This window comes from Lolium perenne, chromosome 2 (assembly GCF_019359855.2).
Source record: "Lolium perenne isolate Kyuss_39 chromosome 2, Kyuss_2.0, whole genome shotgun sequence".
In the NCBI taxonomy this organism is placed as follows: Eukaryota; Viridiplantae; Streptophyta; class Magnoliopsida; order Poales; family Poaceae; genus Lolium; species Lolium perenne.
Genome location: NC_067245.2, coordinates 41660336 through 41685214, shown reverse-complemented (window position 1 = coordinate 41685214; position 24879 = coordinate 41660336). Strand labels below are relative to the sequence as shown.

General features: G+C 42.9%; 1 protein-coding gene across 1 annotated transcript in view; it reads left to right on the top strand.

The window, feature by feature from the left end:
* The first annotated feature begins 585 nt into the window (after positions 1-585).
* The window catches only part of LOC139835461 (uncharacterized), an 88037-nt gene continuing 63743 nt past the window's right edge, over positions 586-24879 (top strand). The window contains exons 1-3 of the mRNA XM_071825314.1: positions 586-1126; positions 1194-1661; positions 1746-1768. Of these exons, the coding sequence (XP_071681415.1) occupies positions 586-1126; positions 1194-1661; positions 1746-1768 (1032 nt within the window). The remainder of the gene's footprint in view (positions 1127-1193; positions 1662-1745; positions 1769-24879) is intronic.

The following is a 24879-nucleotide window of genomic DNA, read 5'->3' as shown; positions in this document are numbered from 1 at the left end:
CGAGGGCTCGAGGGCGAGGACCTGGAGCCGCACCTTCCATGGCAGCGCCGGCGGTGTGATCTTGGTCTCAGCCGTCTCTCGGCTCTTTTTCTTGGCCTCCATTGTGATTCTTGACATGTGAAAACCATGTTAGTGTATGTGCTTTACATACGTGTACGTGTACGGAGTAGTACTCCGACCGTACACGTATCCTCTTTGTACTGCCACGTAGGGGCTTTTCCCTACCTATATAACATGCAACCGATGGCCCAAAAGGGTACGCATCGTTACACCAAAGTTATCATGGTATCAGAGCAGGCCTCCTCTAGCTGCCGAAACCCTAGCCGCAAAACCGCCGCCGCCGCATCTCTGTCGCCGCCGCATCCTTGCCGCCGCCTCAGCCCTTGCTGCCGCCGCCGATACACACAAGTCAAAGACATCTGCCGCCGCCGCCGCTCCTTGCCGCTGCCGCCGCCAACGTCCAAAACCCAAAATCAAAACCTAGACACCTGCCGCCGCCGCCGCTCTTTGCCGCCGCCGCCGCCGCTACACCCAAAACCCAAACCTCGATCTCCAAACCTTAAACCCTAGACACACCAGTTTCCGATGGCTTCATCAACTGCTATGTCTACCACGGCTCTCGCTGCTGCACTCGGGTCGCCGCCATCGCAGCCCCTGACGCGGGAGAACGCCCTCATCTGGAAGGCCCTCGTCATCCCGGCACTTCGTGGTGCCCGTGTCCTTGACCTTGTTGAAGGAGTCGACAAGGCGCCCGCCGAAACTCTTGCCGCTGAAAATGCAAACAGCAAGAAGATCACCATCGCCAACCCTGAGTACAAGTCCTGGATTGCTCGTGATCAACAAGTGCTGAGATGGCTTCTTAATGGCCTCTCACCCGATGTTCTTTCCCATGTCATTGGCTTGGAGACTTCAGCCGAAGTCTGGGCCTCCCTTGACAGCCATGTTTCTGCCAAGTCCAAGACACGCGTTCAGCAGCTTCGTTCCGCGCTTAATGACACTCGCAAGAATGATCTCTCCGCATATAAGTATTTTGCAAAGATGAAATCCATTGCCTCTGAATTTGCTGCCGCTGGCAAACCATTAGATGATGATGAGCTCGTGTACTATGTGCTGCATGGTCTTGGAAGTCGGTATAACAGTCTTCGTGTTGCAGTCCGTGCTAATCCTAATACGAATCTAACTGAGCTCCTTAGCCAAGTGCAAGAGTTTGACAGGGAAAACAGAATCGAGGACCCTGGTTTTGTCTCTTCGGCCAACACTGCTCGCCGGGACACTCGTCCTCGCCAAGATGATCGTCGTCCTCGCCATGATGATCGTCCTCCTCGCCAGGACAACCGTCCTCGCCACGATGATCGCGGCCGCCAAGATCGCCCTCGACAAGATCAGCGCGGGTACAGAGATGAGCGCCCTAGGCGCTATGACGATGAGCGCCCCCGGCGCTATGATGATGAGCGTCCCCGACGCTATGATGATGACCGCCGTCGTGATGGTGGTCAGAGGCGTGACCGCCAGCCTACACCCTATGTGGACACCACTTGTCAGATTTGCTCTATTCATGGACACCCTGCCCGTGACTGCTGGTGGCGTTATGGAGATGATCGTGATGGTGACCGTGGACAGAAAGGGGCAAACTTTGCCTCCAATGGTGTTGATACAAATTGGTACTATGATACTGGGGCTACTGATCATATCACTGGCGAGTTGAACAAGCTTTCTACTCATGAGCCTTATACTGGACATGACAGTGTTCGTACTGCTGAAGGCACAGGTATGCACATTAGCCATGTTGGTCATTCAATTTTGCGCACTCCTCATGATTCCTTTCAGCTTAAATCCATTCTACATGTTCCTAATGCATCTAAAAATTTGCTCTCTATTCATCGGTTTACTCTTGATAACCATGTCTTTATTGAATTCCACCCTTTCTTCTTTTTGATAAAGGACACAGAAACTCGAAGAACTCTGTTTAGGGGTCCATGCTATGGAGGCCTTTATCCCTTGATGCCTATCTCCACTACCTCCTCCAAGCATGCTTTCATCACAATAAAGTCGTCGTCTTCTACATGGCATCGTCGATTAGGACACCCTTCCTCGTTTGTGGTTCAACAAGTTCTTAGGAGAAATAAGCTAGCTTACACCCGAGAGACTACACCATATGTTTGTGACTTTTGTCAGTTAGCCAAGAGCCATCAACTACCATATCCCATGTCTACCAGTACATCTTATGTTCCTTTGGAGCAAAATTTTTCTGATGTATGGGGTCCTGCTCCTCTCTCTGTTGGGAAACATGCATACTATGTAAGCTTTATCGATGACTATAGCAAGTTCACATGGATTTATTTGCTCAAAAAGCGTTCTGATGTTTATCAAGTCTTCCTCAATTTTCAGCAATATGTTGAGTGTAAATTTGATCGTAAAATTGTTACTATGCAAACTGATTGGGGGGTGAATATGAGAAACTTAACGCTTTCTTTCAACAAGTTGGCATCTCTCATCATGTCTCATGTCCTCATGCTCATCAACAAAATGGCTCCGCTGAACGCAAACACCGTCATATAGTGGAAGTTGGTCTTGCTTTACTTGCCAATGCATCCATGCCATTGAAATACTGGGATGAAGCTTTTCTCACTGCCACGTTTCTCATTAACCTGCTTCCCACTAAAGTCATTAACATGGAGTGTCCTGCTGAACGTCTCCTTCATGTTGCTCCTAATTATGATGCTCTTCGTGTTGGAGATATGCCCAAGAGGCAATAATAAATGGTTATTATATATCTTTGTGTTTATGATAATGTTTACATACCATGCTATAATTGTATTAACCGAAACATTGATACATGTGTGTTATGTGAACAACAAAGAGTCCCTAGTAAGCCTCTTGTATAACTAGCTTGTTGATTAATAGATGATCATGGTTTCGTGATCATGAACATTTGATGTTATTAATAACAAGGTTATGTCATTATATGAATGATGTAATGGACACACCCAATTAAGTGTAGCATAAGATCACGTCATTAAGTTATTTGCTATAAGCTTTCGATACATAGTTACCTAGTCCTTTCGACCGTGAGATCATGTAAATCACTTATACCGGAAAGGTTCTTTGATTACATCAAACGCCACTGCGTAAATGGGTGGTTATAAATATGGGATTAGGTATCCGGAAAGTATGAGTTGAGGCATATGGATCAACAGTGGGATTTGTCCATCCCGATGACAGATAGATATACTCTGGGCCCTCTCGGTGGAATGTCGTCTAATGTCTTGCAAGCATATGAATAAGTTCATAAGAGACCACATACCACGGTACGAGTAAAGAGTACTTGTCAGGAGACGAGGTTGAACAAGGTATAGAGTGATATCGATGATCAAACCTCGGACAAGTAAAATATCGCGTGACAAAGGGAATTGGTATCGTATGTGAATGGTTCATTCAATCACTAAGTCATCGTTGAATATGTGGGAGCCATTATGGATCTCCAGATCCCGCTATTGGTTATTGGTCGGAGAGAAGTCTCAACCATGTCTACATAGTTCGCGAACCGTAGGGTGACACACTTAAGGTTTGATGTCGCTTAAGTAGATATGGAATATGGAATGGAGTTCAAAGTTTTGTTCGGAGTCTCGGATGGGATCCAGGACATCACGAGGAGTTCCGGAATGGTCCGGAGAATAAGATTCATATATAGGAAGTCATTTTCTAGGTTTGAAAATGATCCGGTATTTTCTCTGGAAGGTTCTAGAAGGTTCTAGAAGAGTCCGGAAGAAATAAGGATGGAAGGTGGAGTCCCAGAGGGGCTCCACCCACCTTGGCCGGCCAGCCTAAGGGAGGAGGAGTCCCAAGTGGACTCGTCCCCATGGTGGCCGGCCACCCCACCAAGGAAAGGGGGGAGTCCCACTCCCCCTAGGTTTGGTCACATGGAAGGTTTATGTTGGGGTCTTATTCGGAGACTTTGACCTAAACCTTGGGGCTTCCACCTATATAAAGAGGGGAGGAGAGGGGCTGGCCGGCCACATCAACACCACCATGGCCGCATGATGTATACTCACGCTTCTTTTCCTGTAGACAGTGTTGGGCCTCCAAGAGCAGAGGTTTGTAGAACAGCAGCAAGTTTTCCCTTAAGTGGATCACCCAAGGTTTATCGAACTCAGGGAGGAAGAGGCCAAAGATATCCCTCTCAAGCAACCCTGCGATCACAATGAAAGAAGTCTCTTGTGTCCCCTACACACCTAATACACTTGTCAGATGTATAGGTGCACTAGTTCGGCGAAGAGATAGTGAAATACAGGTGGTATGAATGAATATGAGCAGTAGTAACAGTGCCAGAAAATGCTTGCTGGCGTGCAGTTGATGTGGGAGATAGGAATCTTTGTGGTGTGACTTTGCTATTCGGAAACAAGGCCTAGGTATCATACTTTCACTAGTGGACACTCTCAACATTGCAATCATAATTGAATATAAATAAGCACTTCACTATGCTATTCTGAATTACTCTCTGGCAAGATAACGAACACTAATTCATCATGTAGGCAAACCTTAAAGATGTATTCCCAAGTACTAATAAACACCCCACGCTGTCACTGTGAGCATTCATAGGAGGTACTAACACACCACAATTTCATAGAGACATCCAACTCAAATCATAACTCAGTGAATAAGTATTCTGTGAAATATAGCCTAAGAGATCCACACGGTGCACACACTGTCACCTTTACACACGTGGGACAAGGAGTCTCCGGAGATCACATAAGTAAAATCCACTTGAATAGCATAACGATATCTAGATTACAAAGCTCATCATATGGATCTCAATCATGTAAGGCAGCTCATGAGATCATTGTATTGAAGTACATGGGAGAGAGAGATTAACCACATAGCTACCGGTACAACCCTTAGCCTCGATGGAGAACTACTCCCTCCTCATGGGAGACAGCAGCGGTGATGAAGATGGCGGTGGTGTCGATGGAGATGCCTTCCGGGGGCACTTCCCCGTCCCGGCGACGTGCCGGAAAATAGACTTCTGTCCCCCGAATCTTGGATTCGTGATGGCGGCGGCTCTAGAAGGTTTCTCGTACCGTGGCTTATTCGTATCGAAGATTTAGGTCAGGGGGCTTCTTATAGGCGGAGAATCGGAGTCGGAAGGGTTACGGGGGCACCACACAATAGGGGGGGGCGCCCCCCCTTGGGCCGCGCCGCCACCCTGTGTGGTGGCCCTGTGGCTCTCCTCTAGTCCCTCTCGGGTGTTCTGGAAGCTTCGTGGAATTATAAGATGCTGGGCGTTGATTTCGTCCAATTCCGAGAATATTTCCTTACTAGGATTTCTGAAACCAAAAGCAGCAGAAAACAGGAACTGGCACTTCAGCATCTCGTCAATAGGTTAGTTCCGGAAAATGCATAAATATGACATAAAGTGTGTATAAAACATGTAGGTATTGTCATAAAACAAGCATGGAACATAAGAAATTATCGATACCTTGGAGACATATCAGCATCCCCAAGCTTAGTTCCTACTCGTCCTCGAGTAGGTAAACGATAAAAGAATAATTTCTGAAGTGACATGCTACCAACATAATCTTGATCATACTATTGTAAAGCATATGAGATGAATATAGCGATTCAAAGCAATGGTAAAGACAATGGTTAAACAACTGAATCATATAGCAAAGACTTTTCATGAATAGTACTTCCAAGACAAGCATCAATAAGTCTTGCATAAGAGTTAACTCATAAAGCAATAGATTCTAAATAAAGGCATTGAAGCAACACAAAGGAAGATTAGGTTTCAGCGGTTGCTTTCAACTTTCAACATGCATATCTCATGGATAATTGTCAACATAAAGTAAAATGATGAGTGCAAATATGCAAGTATGTAAGAATCAATGCACAGTTAACACAAGTGTTTGCTTCTAAGATAGAAGGAAATGGGTAAACTGACTCAACATAAGAGTAGAAGAATGGCCCTTCGCAGAGAGAAGCATTGATTGCTATATTTGTGCTAGAGCTTTTATTTTGAAAACAAGAAACAATTTTGTCAACGGTAGTAATAAAGCATATGTGTTATGTAAATTATATCCTACAAGTTGCAAGCCTCATGCATAGTATACCAATAGTGCCCGCACCTTGTCCTAATTAGCTCAGATTACCTGGATTATCACTGCAATACATATGTTTTAACCAAGTATCACAAAGGGGTACCTCTATGTCACTTTGTACAAAGGTCTAAGGAGAAAGCTCGCATTGGATTTCTCGCTTTTGATTATTCTCAACTTAGACATCCATACCGGGACAACATAGACTACAGATAATGGACTCCTCTTTAATGCATAAGCATTCAACAACAAATAATATTCTCATAAGAGATTGAGGATTGTTGTCCAAAACTAAAACTTCCACCATGGATCATGGCTTTAGTTAGCGGCCCAATGTTCTTCTCTAACAATATGCATGCTCAAACCATTAAACTCATGGTAAATCGCCCTTACTTCAGACAAGACGAACATGCATAGCAACTCACATGATATTCAACAGAGGGTAATTGATGGCGTCCCCAGGAACATGGTTATCGCACAACAAGCAACTTAATTAGAAATAAGATACATAAGTACATATTCAATACCACAATAGTTTTTAGGCTATTTGTCCCATGAGCTATATATTGCAAAGACAAAGGATAGAAATTTAAAGGTAGCACTCAAGCAATTTACTTTGGAATGGTGGAGAAATACCATGTAGTAGGTAGGTATGGTGGACACAAATGGCATAGTTTTTGGCTCAAGGATTTTGGATGCATGAGAAGTAATCCCTCTCAACACAAGGCTTAGGCTAGCAAGGTTGTTTGAAGCAAACACAAGTATGAACCGGTACAGCAAAACTCACATAAAAACATATTGCAAGCATTATAATACTCTACATTGTCTTCCTTGTTGTTCAAACCCTTACTAGAAAATATCTAGACCTTAGAGAGACCAATCATGCAAACCAAATTTTAGCAAGCTCTATGTATTTCTTCACTAATAGGTGCAAAGTATATGATGCAAGAGCTTAAACATGATCTATATGAGCACAACAATTGCCAAGTATAAAATTATTCAAGACATCATACCAATTACTACATGTAGCATTTCCCGTTTCCAACCATATAACAGTTGACGAAGCAGTTTCAACCTTTGCCATGAACATTAGAAGCTAAGAACACATGTGTTCATATGAACCAGCGGAGCGTGTCTCTCTCCCACACAAGCATTCATTCAGAGAATGAAAATAACAAAACGAAAATAAAAGCACACAGACGCTCCAAGTAAAGTACATAAAAATATAGTTTCACTAGAGGAACCTGATAATGTTGTTGATGAAGAAGGGGATGCCTTGGGCATCCCCAAGCTTAGATGCTTGAGTCTTCTTGAAATATGCAGGGATGAACCACCGGGGCATCCCCAAGCTTAGAGCTTTCACTCTCCTTGATCATATATCATCCTCCTCTCTTGACCCTTGAAAACTTCCTCCACACCAAACTCAAAACAAACTCATCAGAGGGTTAGTGCATAATCAAAAATTCACATGTTCAGAGGTGACACAATCATTCTTAACACTTCTGGACATTGCCCAAAGCTACTGAAAGTTAATGGAACAAAGAAATCCATCCAACATAGCAAAAGAGGCAATGCGAAATAAAAGGCAGAATATGTCAAAACAGAACAGTCTGTAAAGACGAATTTTTTAGAGGCACTTAACTTGCTCATATGAAAATGCTCAAATTGAATGAAAGTTGCGTACATATCTGAGGATCACGCACGTAAATTGGCAGATTTTTCTGAGTTACCTACAGAGAACCCTGCCCAAATTCGTGACAGACAGAAATCTGTTTCTGCGCAGAAATCCAAATCTAGTATCAACCCTGCTATCAAAGACTTTACTTGGCACAACAATGCAATAAAATAAAGATAAGGAGAGGTTGCTACAGTAGTAACAACTTCCAAGATACAAATATAAAACAAAATTGCTGTAGTGAAATAAACACATGGGTTATCTCCCAAGAAGTGTTTTCTTTATTGCCATTAAGATGGGCTCAGTAATTTTAATGATGCACTCGCAAGAAATAAGAGTTGAAGCAAAAGAGAGCATCAAAAACCAAATTCAAAACACATTTAAGTCTAACCCACTTCCTATGAAAAGGAATCTTGTACACAAATGAATTCATGAAGCATAATGCAACAAGCATAGAAAGATAAAACAAGTGTAACTTCAAAAATTTCAGCATATAGAGAGGTGTTTTAGTAACATGAAAATTTCTACAACCATATTGTCCTCTCTCATAAAGATTTTCAGTAGCATCATGAACAAACTCAACAATATAACTATCAAATGAAACATTCTTATCATGATCGAGCTGCATGCATAAAATTATTACTACTCCCAACATAAGCATAGTCATTCTTATTAATTGTAGTGGGAGCAAATTCATCAAAGTAACTATCATTATTATTCTCATCAAGTGTAGGAGGCATAGTATAATCATAATAAAATTTACTCTCCATAGTAGGCGGCACCAAAAGACTACTATCATTATAATCATCATAAATAGGAGGTAAAGTATCATCAAAGAAAATTTTCTCCTCAATTCTTGGGGGACTAAAAATATCATGCTCATCAAAACCAGCTTCCCCAAGCTTAGAATTTTCCATATCATTAGCAACAATGGTGTTCAAAGCGTTCATACTAATATCATTGCTACTAGCATGGAAATAAGATTCCATAGGTTTTTCAATTTTCGCATCAAACAATCCATGTCTTAACACAGGAAATAGCTTCAAAAGCTCACTGTTACTTTCCATTATGCCTAACTAGTGAAATAAAAACAAGAAACAAAAAGATGCAATTGCAGGATCTAAAGGAAATAGCTTCGAGCACTTACAACGGCGCCAGAAAATAACTTAGTTACCTGGGACCGGAGTGTGAGTACCTTTTACCTTTCCTCCCCGGCAACGGCGCCAGAAAATAGCTTGATATCTACTCACGCTTCTTTTCCTATAGACAGTGTTGGGCCTTGATACGTCTCCAACGTATCGATAATTTCTTATGTTCCATGCCACTTTATTGATGATACCTACATGTTTTATGCATACTTTATGTCATATTTATGCATTTTCCGGCACTAACCTATTAACGAGATGCCGAAGAGCCAGTTCCTGTTTTCTGCAGTTTTTGGTTTCAGAAATCCTAGTAAGGAAATATTCTCGGAATTGGACGAAATCAACGCCCAGGATCTTATTTTTCCACGAAGCTTCCAGAACACCGGGGGAGATACGAAGTGGGGCAACGAGGCGGCCACACAACAGGGCGGCGCGGCCCAAGCCCTGGCCGCGCCGGCCTGCTGTGTGGGCCCCTCGCGTCGCCCCTAAACCTACCTCCTCCGCCTACTTAAGCCTTCGTCGATAATAACTCCAGTACCGAGAGCCACGATACGGAAAACCTTCCAGAGACGCCGCCGCCGCCAATCCCATCTCGGGGGATTCAGGAGATCGCCTCCGGCACCCTGCCGGAGAGGGGAATCATCTCCCGGAGGACTCTTCACCGCCATGATCGCCTCCGGAGTGATGAGTGAGTAGTTCACCCCTGGACTATGGGTCCATAGCAGTAGCTAGATGGTCTTCTTCTCCTAATTGTGCTATCATTGTTGGATCTTGTGAGCTGCCTAACATGATCAAGATCATCTATCTGTAATGCTATATGTTGTGTTTGTTGGGATCCGATGAATAAGTGAATGCTATGTTATGTTGATTATCAATATCATCTATGTGTTGTTTATGATCTTGCATGCTCTCCGTTGCTAGTAGAGGCTCTGGCCAAGTTGATACGTGTAACTCCAAGAGGGAGTATTTATGCTCGATAGTGGGTTCATGTCTCCATTAAATCTGGGGGAGTGACAGCAACCCCTAAGGTTGTGGATGTGCTGTTGCCACTAGGGATAAAACATCAATGCTATGTCCAAGGATATATTCACTACAAGAAAAGTTCTGATAGACAACGTCTCAAAATCGTCCGCTAAGGGGTATTTTTCGTCGCCTATGGGCCTAACCCGACGATATGGGTTCTGTTGTCGAAACTGCGTCAGGCAAAGTCCTACCACATATTTTTCGGTCCGTCGCGCTTGGGTGCCCTTCCGCCACGGAAAATCGGACCGTTGCAGAAGTGTTTCCGGGAGCCCATTCACTGCTGACGTCATGCAAACTGCCACGTGGCAGACGCCGTTAACTAGCAGTTAACGGCGTTAACCGCTGAAACCCCGTGGTAGATGGTAGGCCCACACGAGGCCTGCCACGTCTTAAGCGGGCCGGCCCATTAAGTTTGCGGGCCGGGCCAGCTGACTTAGTTTGACCGGTCAACTATATAGCTGGGCTGGTCCATTAGTTACGTGGGCCGGGCCTAACCTCTAAGGTTGACTGGTCAAAACATTAATGGGCTGGCCCACTAAGCATGTGGGCCGGGCCGAATGCACTCGTTTGACCGATCAACAGGCAAAAGGGCCGGCCCACAAAACATGTGGGACCCACTTTCATGTTATCGGGCCGGCCCATTTACCAAGTGGGGTCCACCTTAAAGCAAGTGGGCCGGCCCAAGAAGTTATTGGGCCCCACTTTCCTGCTAATCGGGCCGGCCCATTTAGTGCGTGGGGTCCACATTAGATCAAATGGGCCGGCCCACCAAGCCAGTGGGCCGGGCCAAAAGCACAGGTGGGTCCCACTTTCCTGCTAATGGGCCAGCACATTTAGTATGTGGGGTCCACCATATAGCAAGTGGGCCGGCCCAACAAGATAGTGGGCCGGGCCAAAAACACAGGTGGGTCCCACTTTCCAGTTAAAGGGCCGACCCATTTAGTATGTGGGGTCCACCATATAGCAAGTGGGCCGGCCCAACACGCTAGTGGGCCGGGCCAAAAACGCAGGTGGGTCCCACTTTCCTCTTAAAGGGCCGGCCCATTCAGTATGTGGGGTCCATCATGTAGCAAGTGGGCCGGCCCAACAAGACAGTGGGCCGGGCCAAAAGCACAGGTGGGTCCCACTTTCCTGTTAACGGGCCGGCCCAGTAAATAAGTGAGCCAGCCCAAAATGAAAGTGGGTCCCACACTATTGTTAATGGGCCGGCCCAATCTGTTATAGGGCCCTGGTTGTTTGACTAGTCAACTTGCATTAAATTTCATGAGCCTAAAATCTTATATCAATGATACACACAATTACATACACAAATAAAATAACTAGGAAAATTACAAGGCAATTAATGTGCCCAAATAAAAAAAATTACATAGAATCATTGAGGACTTCTATTAGCATCATCAATAACACGTTGATATTTGGCAATCGCCTTGATTGAATCTTGTGTACTCTTGGTCAACATATCAGCTACAGACCTTAAAGCAACAATACCATGTCTTTTATAAAGTACAGCCTTGAGATGTTCACTGTTTGATGAAAAGAATGGTCTAGGTTGACGGCTATGAGAGGATGCATCAGAACTTTTTGTGGGCCTCTCTTCTAATGAAGATTGCTTCATCAGAACTGCATTCTGATAATAATGCAAAAAGAGTTAAACGATGAACTATGCAAACATGTATTAAGCATTGTCGATATGAGATAGTCACAAGGACTAAGCGCAGACTTACATTATATCGTTGCATAGGCTCACGCCGGAACCTTTTTTGCGCTCTATCTTCTACTAAGGACTTCTTCATTACAACTGCATTCTAGTAATATTGCAAACATAGTTACAACAGTGAACTATTCAAACATTTATTATGCAATGTAGATATAAGATAATAACAAGTTGCATAAATAAGACAATGTATGGAACTTGTACTAAGCAGACTTACATCTTAATGTTGCACAGGGTCGCTTTGGCGACTATCTTCTAATGATGACTGCTTCACTAAAACTGCATTCTGGTAATATTGCAAAAATAGTTACAACAATTAACTATTCAAACATGTATTACGCAATGTAGAGATCAGATAACAGCATGTAGCAGAACATACTGGCTCGCTGCAGGTCCTTCTCTTGCGTGCACTAGTCGTGGTCGACATGCCTGTCATTTTAGGTTCAGCCATCAAGTGAAATGCTAATCCTCCTGCTCCATTGTCCTTAATCTGTGTTTAGATATCACATTTAAAACCAACTCAGCTAGTTTCAAATAACAAAAAACTTGAGCTACCAAATGAATAAGCCAATATTTACCAGATATCAGATTAAAACAAACTAGATGTTGCTTTGCATGAGATACGAATTTCAGACATTCAGATTTAGAGTAGGGTAATGCCAAGGTTTTCCACATAAAGTAAACTGGCATTAAGAATGACCAAATGTCAGGTTCAAATCACCTTCGCAGTTGCTCCAAGACAAGCATATCAAATAGGCAGAAACATAGTAAAGCATGGATGGCATTGCTATGGCAGGGTTCCAAGTGTTTATCTCTTGCATAAGGAACAATGCATATAGGTTATAGATAATAACGGAAGTAAACTGCCAAAGTTACCAACCAAAAACTCAGATTCCAACCTTCCCTAGCGTCCCCGCTCTTAATGTTGGATATTCTAATAAGTGGTTCGCATGATCAATCCCTAGGAAAAATAACATTGACAAGTTAGTCTACGATAATACAAAGACCAGACATGCACGCAGCAATAACTATACAAGCTGTGCGACAGGAGCATTCATGGAAAAAAATAGCTATAAGCTAAAGACGAGGTATAAGAGCAAGCAGATTGGAAATGCACATAGCATGATTATAAAAGCAGTAAAAGAATAGCAGACACGAGAAAACAGCTAGCGGCTAGCGGTGAGCTAATGACGTGGTATAAGAACAACCAGATTGGAAATGCCCATAGCATGACTATAAAAGGAATAGCATGCAGTACAAAAACAGTTGGCAGCAAATGAATGGGTCCCCTATAAATATGTGGATGCACACAGGTGTCAGTAGAATGAACAAGATGGTAGCGACCGGATAATGCTTTGGTACTGTACAATATTTAAACGAACTTCATGCGAAGTAACACATCAAGAAATTTAATGGCATATGAGATCTGCAAATAACTACACAAAACATGGCTAAAGAAACATCGCGATCTAACGGGCCAGCGTACTAACCAAGCTGCGGCGGGGTGGACGGGGGCGGCAATTTGCATTCCAGCGGCGGCGAACGCGGGAGACGATGAGTCGACCCTGTTTCAGTAGAAGCGGGCGTTAGTGAAGCAGATCTGGTTGGCTGGCAAGGGATTCGGTGAAGTTGATACAGCCGCTGCGCCGAGGTAGTCGGTGGAATAGATCGGCTTCTGTGGAGGGGGGGGCGGTGAAGTAGACACGGTTCCGTTGGAGAGGATCCGGTGCGTCGACAGGAAAGGCGTTGATTGCTACACTGTGGATGAGGTCGGCGGTGAAGCAGATCCGTCGGTGGCGAGGGCGGCGGGGGAGCGGATCAGGTGGGTGGACAGCCAACATGATCAAGGCTACGCTGTGGAGGAGTATGCCGGTGGCGAAGCAGATCTAGTACTGTAGAGAGTCAGAGCTTTGGCGTGTGAGAGTATTTTTGAGCTAATGGGGCGAATGGTTGGTGGGTGGGTGTGGGCCTGTGGGGAGGGTTCGGGATCTAGGCAAGATATTTCATTGTTACCGAATGAGCCCTCCATGGTCGGTGGGTTGTAGCTTCCGGACCAGGGTTAAAAGGGTAAAACTGGTCACGGGATTTTCGAATGGATGCGGCGGGATGATTTGGCGCGCGGCCGAAATTTTTAGTTTCAAGCTACGAGCAGAACGACAAAAATAATGTTCTTCCCCAGGGAGCTCTCATTTCTTCCTCTTCTCTTTCTCTCTCTCGAGTCTCTCCCACTCCCCTGGCTCCTCTCCCCCTTCTCTCCGGCAGCCTCGCCGGCCGGAGACGAGGCCGACTTCTCTCTATATATCGTACACCCTCCGAACTAAATTAATTGATTCAACTTTCCTTAGACGTGTATGTATCTCGAGTAAAAACATGTGTGGATACATCCATATTTAGATAAGCAAAGTTGAGTCAGTTAATTTGGATCCGAGGGAGTTCATGTTGTTGTAAGCTTAGATCCAGTGTTTCCCATGAGCAGAATGGCGCAATGGAGTCGGGGATCTCGTCATCGGCTTCAGATCTGGCCTACGGTGAATCTGGCGGATCTTGCCGGCCAAACCCCAATCTGGTGCCATCAAGGTGATGGCGCTAACGGTGAGGCTTGCTTTGGTCAGTGCTTCAGATCTGGTCAATGGGGAAGTCAAGCTGCTAACGTTCACAAGCTCGGGGCATACGACGGCGTCATCCGTCTTGCCCGTGAACATCTTGGCCTTTCAGCGGCCCTTCTCAGAGCCTATGTGCCGTTGCTGAGGCCCTTCTTCTCCTTCGTCCTGGCGACTACCGGCGACACCGTCCCAAGTGGTGCGTCCCCGGCGACAGAGTTGCTGGAAAGGATGCGGAGCAGAGATCTGATGTGCGGTCCAGAAGGACTCGATTGATTTTCTTCTATATGTTTTGGGGTCCTTTTGTAAAGTTGCAGGTCCTATTAGTTATTGTCTAGTTCTCTTGGAACTCTATGTAATTTTTTGGACTAGTTTCCATTTGCACCGATAAACTTGAATTTTGACAAGTTCACGGGAAAAAAAATTCCTTTGCACATATGGCCTATCATGTATGAACATTCTTGAGTTTTAAACTATATGTAATGGCCAGCACTTGCGCAAGGGGCTCGTCTAGTGCGCACTAGTTTCCATTAGCACCGATAAATTTGAATCTTGACAAGTTCTTGGAAGAAAAAATTGATTCACATATAGCCTATCATGTATGAACATTATTTGGATTCAAACTATACATAGATGGCCAACACGTGTAAGAGGGGGTCCTCTAATTAATGTGCACTAGTTTCCTTTAGCACTGATAAATTTGAATCTTTACAAGTTCTCGAAAAAAAATTGCTTCACACATATGCCCTATCATGTATGAACATTATTGGGATTCATATTATATATAGATGGCCAACACTTGTGCAAGGGGTCCTCTAATTCTTGGGGATTTCAATCTATCTATCTCTCTCGATCTATCGTTGGTGGCCAGAACAACACACATATGCATGCACTTTATGCGCAAAGGCGCGGGTGCCTCTAATAATCATGTGTGTGCGTATATTTGAACATATTCTTGGGGATTTCAATCTCTATCTCTCGATCTATATATCGTTGGTGGACAAGAAACACACTTATATATATACGCATGCACTTTATGCGCAAAGGCGCGGGTGCCTCTAATAATGTGTGTGTGCACTCGATCGATGATCCCTAAACCTTAAACCCTAAAACCCTAATCCCTAATTATACCCTAAACATACACCCTAAACACTAAACCCTAGACCCTAAACCCTAAACACTACTCCATATACCCTAAACCCTAAACACTAGACCCTAAACCCTAAACCCCAACCCTTGACCCTGAACCCTAAACCCTAAACCATAAACCCTAAATATATTTCAATCTCTCTCTAGATCTATATATCTTTGGTGGCCAAGAAACTTACTTATATATATACGCATGCACTTTATGCGCAAAGGCGTGGGTGCCTCTAATAATTAATGTGTGTGTGCACTCGATCGATGATCCCTAAACCTTAAACCCTAAAACCCTAATCCCTAATTATACCCTAACCGTACACCCTAAACACCCTAAACACTAAACCCTAAACCCTAGACCTTAAACCCTAAACCCTAAAGACTAAACCCTAAACCCTAATCCTAGACCCTAAACCCTAAACACGTACTAAACCCTAAACCCTAAACCCTAGACCCTAAACCCTAATTAACCCTAACCCTAACCCTAAAACCCTAGCTAGCTAACCCTAAAACCTAAACCCTAATTAAACCCTACATATATATATATGCCAACGACACTTAATTGCGCATCAAGCAGGCGACCAAATAATTAGCGCTGATAAATTAATTAACTTGAATCTTGACAAGTTCTCTCGAATGAAAACACATTTGATTAAGTTGCCTCATAATATATATACAATTAGTGTGCATGCGCGCATGGCATACCATGGACATATCATTCGTGCATATATATAGCTCAATATATATCTGAACATATTCTTGGGGATATATATATATATTTCAATCTCTCTCTCGATCTATATATATCGTTGGTGGCCAAGAAACACACTTATTATATATATACGCATGCACTTTATGCGCAAAGGCGCGGGTGCCTCTAATAATGTGTCTGTGCACTAGCTCGATCGATGATCCCTAAACCTTAAACCCTAAAACCCTAATCCATGATCCCTAATTATACCTTAAACGTACACCCTAAACACCCTAAACACTAAACCCTAGACCCTAAACCCTAAACTCCATATACCCTAAACCCTAAACACTAGACCCTAAACCCTAAACCCTAAACCCCAACCCTTGACCCTGAACCCTAAACCCTAAACCATAAACCCTAAATATATTTCAATCTTTCTCTAGATCTATATATCTTTGGTGGCCAAGAAACTTACTTATATATATATATATACGCATGCACTTTATGCGCAAAGGCGTGGGTGCCTCTAATAATTAATGTGTGTGTGCACTCGATCGATGATCCCTAAACCTTAAACCCTTAAACCCTAATCCCTAATTATACCCTAACCGTACACCCTAAACACCCTAAACACTAAACCCTAAACCCTAGACCTTAAACCCTAAACCCTAAACACTAAACCCTAAACCCTAACCCTAGACCCTAAACCCTAAACACGTACTAAACCCTAAACCCTAAACCCTAGACCCTAAACCCTAATTAACCCTAACCCTAAAACCTAAACCCTAATTAAACACTACATATATATATAGGCCAACGACACTTAATTGCGCATCAAGCATGCGACCAAATAATTAGCGCTGATAAATTAATTAACTTGAATCTTGACAACTTCTCTCGAATGAAAACACATTTGATTAAGTTGCCTCATAATATATATACAATTATTGTGCATGCGCGCATGGCATACCATGGACATATCATTCGTGCATATATATATCTCAATATATATCTGAACATATTCTTGGGGATATATATATATATATATATTTCAATCTCTCTCTCGATCTATATATATCGTTGGTGGCCAAGAAACACACTTATTATATATATACGCATGCACTTTATGCGCAAAGGCGCGGGTGCCTCTAATAATGTGTCTGTGCACTAGCTCGATCGATGATCCCTAAACCTTAAACCCTAAAACCCTAATCCATGATCCCTAATTATACCTTAAACATACACCCTAAACACCCTAAACACTAAACCCTAAACCCTAGACCCTAAACCCTAAACCCCAAACCCCAAACCCTAAACCCTAAACCCTAATTAATTAACCTTAACCCTAACCCTACCCCTAAAACCCTAGCTAGCTAATCCTAAATCCTAAACCCTAATTAAACCCTACATATATATAGGCCAACGACACTAAATTGCGCATCAAGCAGGCGACCAACTAATTAGCGCTGCTAAATTAATTAACTTGAATCTTGACAAGTTCTCTCGAATGAAAACACATTTGATTAAGTTGCCTCATAATATATATACAATTAGTGTGCATGCGCGCATGGCATACCTTGCACATATCGTTTGTGCATATATTTCAATATATATCTGAACATATTCTTGGGGATAAATATATATATTTCAATCTTTCTCTCTCGATCTATATATATATCGTTGGTGGCCAAAAAACACACTTATATATACGCATGCACTTTATGCGCAAAGGCGTGGGTGCCTCTAATAATGTGTGTGTGCACTCGATCGATGATCCCTAAACCTTAAACCCTAAAACCCTAATCCCTAATTATACCCTAAACGTACACCCTAAACACCCTAAACACTAAACCCTAAACCTAGACCCTAAACCCTAAACACTACACCCTAAACCCTAAACCCTAACCCTAGACCCTAAACCCTAATTAAACACTAAACCCCGAACCCCAAACCCTAAACCCTAAACCCTAGACCCTAAACCCTAATTAATTAACCTTAACCCTAACCCTAACCCTAAAACCCTAGCTAGCTAATCCTAAACCCTAAACCCTAATTAAACCCTACATATATATATATATATAGGCCAACGACACTAAATTGCGCATCAAGCAGGCGACCAACTAATTAGCGCTACTAAATTAATTAACTTGAATCTTGACAAGTTCTCTCGAATGAAAACACATTTGATTAAGTTGCCTCATAATATATATACAATTAGTGTGCATGCGCGCATGGCATACCATGGACATATCATTCGTGCATATATATATCTCAATATATATCTGAACATATTCTTGGGGATATATATATATATTTCAATCTCTCTCTCGATCTATATATATCGTTGGTGGCCAAGAAACACACTTATCGCATGCACTTTATGCGCAAAGGCGCGGGTGCCTGATGCGTGTGGTTGGCACGTCCGTTGGGAACCCCAAGAGGAAGGTGTGATGCGCACAGCGGCAAGTTTCCCTCAGTAAGAAACCAAGGTTTAATCGGACCAGTAGGAGTCAAGAAGCACGTTGAAGGTTGATGGCGGCGAGATGTAGTGCGGCGCAACACCAGTGATTCCGGCGCCAACGTGGAACCTGCACAACACAACCAAAGTACTTTGCCCCAACGAAACAGTGAGGTTGTCAATCTCACCGGCTTGCTGTAACAAAGAGTTAACCGTATTGTGTGGAAGATGATTGTTTGCAGAAAACAGTAGAACAAGTATTGCAGTAGATTGTATTTCAGTAAAGAGAATTGGACCGGGGTCCACAGTTCACTAGAGGTGTCTCTCCCATAAGACGAACAGCATGTTGGGTGAACAAATTACAGTTGGGCAATTGACAAATAAAGAGGGCATGACCATGCACATACATATCATGATGAGTATAGTGAGATTTAATTGGGCATTACGACAAAGTACATAGACCGTCATCCAACTGCATCTATGCCTAAAAAGTCCACCTTCAGGTTATCATCCGAACCCCCTCTAGTATTAAGTTGCTAACAACAGACAATTGCATTAAGTATGGTGCGTAATGTAACTAGTGACTACATCCTTGAACATAGCACTAATTTTTTATCCCTAGTGGCAACAGCACAACACAACCTTAGAACTTTCTGTCACTGTCCCAGGTGTCAATGCAGGCATGAACCCACTATCGAGCATAAGTACTCCCTCTTGGAGTTACAAGCATCTACTTGGCCAGAGCATCTACTAGTAACGGAGAGCATGCAAGATCATAAACAACACATAGCATAACTTTGATAATCAACATAACAAGTATTCTCTATTCATCGGATCCCAACAAACGCAACATATAGAATTACAGATAGATGATCTTGATCATGTTAGGCAGCTCACAAGATCCGACAATGATAGCACAATGGGGAGAAGACAACCATCTAGCTACTGCTATGGACCCATAGTCCAGGGGTAGACTACTCACACATCACACCGGAGGCGACCATGGCGGCGTAGAGTCCTCCGGGAGATGATTCCCCTCTCCCGCAGGGTGCCGTAGGCGATCTACTGGCTCCCCCGAGATGGGATCGGCGGCGGCGGCGTCTCTGGAAGGTTTTCCGTATCGTGGCTCTCGGTACTGGGGGTTTCGTCACGGAGACTTTTTATAGGCGGAAGGGCAGGTCAAGAGGCGGCACGGGGGCCCCACACCACAGGGCCGCGCGGCCAAGGGGGGGGGCCGCGCCGCCCTAGGGTGTGGCCCCTCCGTGGCCCCTCTTCGTCTCTCCTTCGGACTTCTGGAAGCTTCGTGAGAAAATAGGCCCCTGGGCTTTGATTTCGTCCAATTCCGAGAATATTTCCTTACTAGGATTTCTGAAACCAAAAACAGCAGAAACAAGAATCGGCACTTCGGCATCTTGTTAATAGGTTAGTTCCAGAAAATGCACGAATATGACATAAAGTGTGCATAAAACATGTAGATAACATCAATAATGTGGCATGGAACATAAGAAATTATCGATACGTCGGAGACGTATCAGCATCCCCAAGCTTAGTTCTGCTCGTCCCGAGCAGGTAAAACGATAACACAGATAATTTCTGGAGTGACATGCCATCATAATCTTGATCATACTATTTGTAAAGCATATGTAGTGAATGCAGCGATCGAAACAATGTATATGACATGAGTAAACAAGTGAATCATATAGCAAAGACTTTTCATGAATAGCACTTCAAGACAAGCATCAATAAGTCTTGCATAAGAGTTAACTCATAAAGCAATAATTCAAAGTAGAGATATTGAAGCAACACAAAAGAAGATTAAGTTTCAGCGGTTGCTTTCAACTTGTAACATGTATATCTCATGGATATTGTCAACATAGAGTAATATAATAGATGCAATAAGCAAGTATGTAGGAATCAATGCACAGTTCACACAAGTGTTTGCTTCTTGAGGTGGAGAGAAATAGGTGAACTGACTCAACATTGAAAGTAAAAGAATAGTCCTCCATAGAGGAAAAGCATCGATTGCTATATTTGTGCTAGAGCTTTGATTTTGAAAACATGAAACAATTTTGTCAACGGTAGTAATAAAGCATATGCATCATGTAAATTATATCTTATAAGTTGCAAGCCTCATGCATAGCGTACTAATAGTGCCCGCACCTTGTCCTAATTAGCTTGGACTACCGGATCATCACAATGCATTGTTTTTACCAAGTGTCACAAAGGGGTACCTCTATGCCGCCTGTACAAAGGTCTAAGGAGAAAGCTCGCATTGGATTTCTCGCTATTGATTATTCTTCAACTTAGACATCCATACCGGGACAACATAGACAACAGATAATGGACTCCTCTTTTATGCATAAGCATATACCAACAATTAATAATTTTCTCATTTGAGATTTGAGGATTGTTGTCCAAAACTGAAACTTCCACCATGGATCATGGCTTTAGTTAGCGGCCCAATGTTCTTCTCTAACATATGCATGCTTAACCATATGGTGGTAGATCTCTCTTACTTCAGACAAGACGGACATGCATAGCAACTCACATGAAATTCAACAATGAAAAGTTGATGGCGTCCCCAGTGAACATGGTTATCGCACAACAAGCAACTTAATAAGAGATAAAGTGCATAATTACATATTCAATACCACAATAGTTTTTAAGCTATTTGTCCCATGAGCTATATATTGCAAAGGTGAATGATGGAATTTTAAAGGTAGCACTCAAGCAATATACTTTGGAATGGCAGAAAATACCATGTAGTATAGGTAGGTATGGTGGACACAAATGGCATAGTGGTTGGCTCAAGTATTTTGGATGCATGAGAAGTATTCCCTCTCGATACAAGGTTTAGGCTAGCAAGGCTTATTTGAAACAAACACAAGGATGAACCGGTGCAGCAAAACTCACATAAAAGACATATTGAAAACATTATAAGACTCTACACCGTCTTCCTTGTTGTTCAAACTCAATACTAGAAATTATCTAGACCTTAGAGAAACCAAATATGCAAACCAAATTTTAGCATGCTCTATGTATTTCTTCATTAATGGGTGCAAAGCATATGATGCAAGAGCTTAATCATGAGCACAACAATTGCCAAGTATCACATTACCCAAGACATTAATAGCAATTACTACATGTATCATTTTCCAATTCCAACCATATAACAATTTAACGAAGGAGAAACTTCGCCATGAATACTATGAGTAAAAACCAAGGACATACTTGTCCATATGCTACAGCGGAGCGTGTCTCTCTCCCATAAAGTGAATGCTAGGATCCATTTTATTCAACCAAAACAAAAACAAAAACAAACCGACGCTCCAAGAAAAAGCACATAAGATGTGATGGAATAAAAATATAGTTTCAGGGGAGGAACCTGATAATGTTGTCGATGAAGAAGGGGATGCCTTGGGCATCCCCAAGCTTAGACGCTTGAGTCTTCTTAGAATATGCAGGGGTGAACCACCGGGTGCATCCCCAAGCTTAGAGCTTTCACTCTCCTTGATCATGTTGCATCATACTCCTCTCTTGATCCTTGAAAACTTCCTCCACACCAAACTCGAAACAACTCATTAGAGGGTTAGTGCACAATATAAATTGACATATTCAGAGGTGACACAATCATTCTTAACACTTCTGGACATTGCATAATGCTACTGGACATTAATGGATCAAAGAAATTCATCCAACATAGCGAAAGAGGCAATGCGAAATAAAAGGCAGAATCTGTCAAAACAGAACAGTTCGTATTGACAAATTTTAAAATGGCACCAGACTTGCTCAAATGAAAATGCTCAAATTGAATGAAAGTTGCGTACATATCTGAGGATCATGCACGTAAATTGGCTTAATTTTCTGAGCTACCTACGGGGAGGTGGACTCAGATTCGTGACAGCAAAGAAATCTGGATCTGTGCAGTAATCCAAATCTAGTACTTACTTTTCTATCAACGGCTTAACTTGGCACAACAAAACACAAAACTAAGATAAGGAGAGGTTGCTACAGTAGTAAACAACTTCCAAGACACAAAATAAAAACAAAGTACTGTAGGTAAAAACATGGGTTGTCTCCCATAAGCGCTTTTCTTTAACGCCTTTCAGCTAGGCGCAGAAAGTGTGTATCAAGTATTATCAAGAGACGGTGCATTGTTATCATGAGCTCCCCCATCCATAGTGGTACTAAGGGCTTTGTCAATTTTAGGCCTATAATAATACTTCTTTGGTTTAGGCACTTTAGAGACATACATAAACTTTTGCTCCTTACCCACATAAGCTTTCTCCTTATATTTAAGAGAAGAAAATGTTGAACCCAAGGTTCCCATAGCTTTTTCAAGTTCGTCAATCCTATTGATTTGATCATCATGGACAGCATTAGTTCCTAGGACACTAATTCTTTCATCAATTCCTCCTAAGGATTTATCAAGTTCATCAGTTTTATCAAGTAATATTTCCAATTTAGCTTCAATACTTGGAAATTTTTTCTCTATGGTTTCCAATTTTTTCATAACATCTTCAAGAGAGATTTCAGTTTTAACTTTATCAACAGGGGGTATTCCAAATAAGCTCTCAATAATGCAACTAGCTTCTAATGCAGGAGTACTTAGGAAGTCACCTTTTGCGAGACTATCAAGAACATATCTATTCCAGCTAGAGATACCAACATAAAAATTCCTGAGTAAAATAATGGTGGAGTGCTTCTTAGTGCATCTATTATGAGCATCGCTAATTCTATACCAAGCATCTCTCAAACATTCTCCCCCTCGTTGCTTAAACGTGCGAACTTCAACTTCAGGATTACTCATTTTAGTAGTAGTAAATAAAGCAAACTAGATAAAGTAAATGCAAGTAAACTAATTTTTTTGTGTTTTAGATATAGCAAACAAGATAGCAAATAAAGTAAAACTAGCAACTAATTTTTTTGTATTTTGATTTAGTGCAGCAAACAAAGTAGTAAATAAAACTAAGCAAGACAAAAACAAAGTAAAGAGATTGAGAAGTGGAGACTCCCCTTGCAGCGTGTCTTGATCTCCCCGCAACGGCGCCGTAAATTTGCTTGATGCGTGTGGTTGGCACGTCCGTTGGGAACCCCAAGAGGAAGGTGTGATGCGCACAGCGGCAAGTTTCCCTCAGTAAGAAACCAAGGTTTAATCGGACCAGTAGGAGTCAAGAAGCACGTTGAAGGTTGATGGCGGCGAGATGTAGTGCGGCGCAACACCGTTGATTCCGCCAACGTGGAACCTGCACAACACAACCAAAGTACTTTGCCCCAACGAAACAAAGTTGAGGTTGTCAATCTCACCGGCTTGTCTGTAACAAAGAGTTAACCGTATTGTGTGGAAGATGATTGTTTGCGAAAACAGTAGAACAAGTATTGCAGGAGATTGTATTTCCGTAAAGAGAATTGGACCGGGGTCCACAGTTCACTAGAGGTGTCTCTCCCATAAGACGAACAGCATGTTGGGTGAACAAATTACAGTTGGGCAATTGACAAATAAAGAGGGCATGACCATGCACATACATATCATGATGAGTATAGTGAGATTTAATTGGGCATTACGACAAAGTACATAGACCGTCATCCAACTGCATCTATGCCTAAAAAGTCCACCTTCGTGTTATCATCCGAACCCCCTCCAGTATTAAGTTGCTAACAACAGACAATTGCATTAAGTATGGTGCGTAATGTAACTAGTGACTACATCCTTGAACATAGCACTAATTTTTTATCCCTAGTGGCAACAGCACAACACAACCTTAGAACTTTCTGTCACTGTCCTGTGTCAATGCATGAACCCACTATCGAGCATAAGTACTCCCTCTTGGAGTTACAAGCATCTACTTGGCCAGAGCATCTACTAGTAACGGAGAGCATGCAAGATCATAAACAACACATAGCATAACTTTGATAATCAACATAACAAGTATTCTCTATTCATCGGATCCCAACAAACGCAACATATAGAATTACAGATAGATGATCTTGATCATGTTAGGCAGCTCACAAGATCCGACAATGATAGCACAATGGGGAGAAGACAACCATCTAGCTACTGCTATGGACCCATAGTCCAGGGGTAGACTACTCACACATCACACCGGAGGCGACCATGGCGGCGTAGAGTCCTCCGGGAGATGATTCCCCTCTCCGGCAGGGTGCCGGAGGCGATCTCCTGGATCCCCCGAGATGGGATCGGCGGCGGCGGCGTCTCTGGAAGGTTTTCCGTATCGTGGCTCTCGGTACTGGGGGTTTCGTCACGGAGACTTTTTATAGGCGGAAGGGCAGGTCAAGAGGCGGCACGGGGGCCCCACACCACAGGGCCGCGCGGCCAA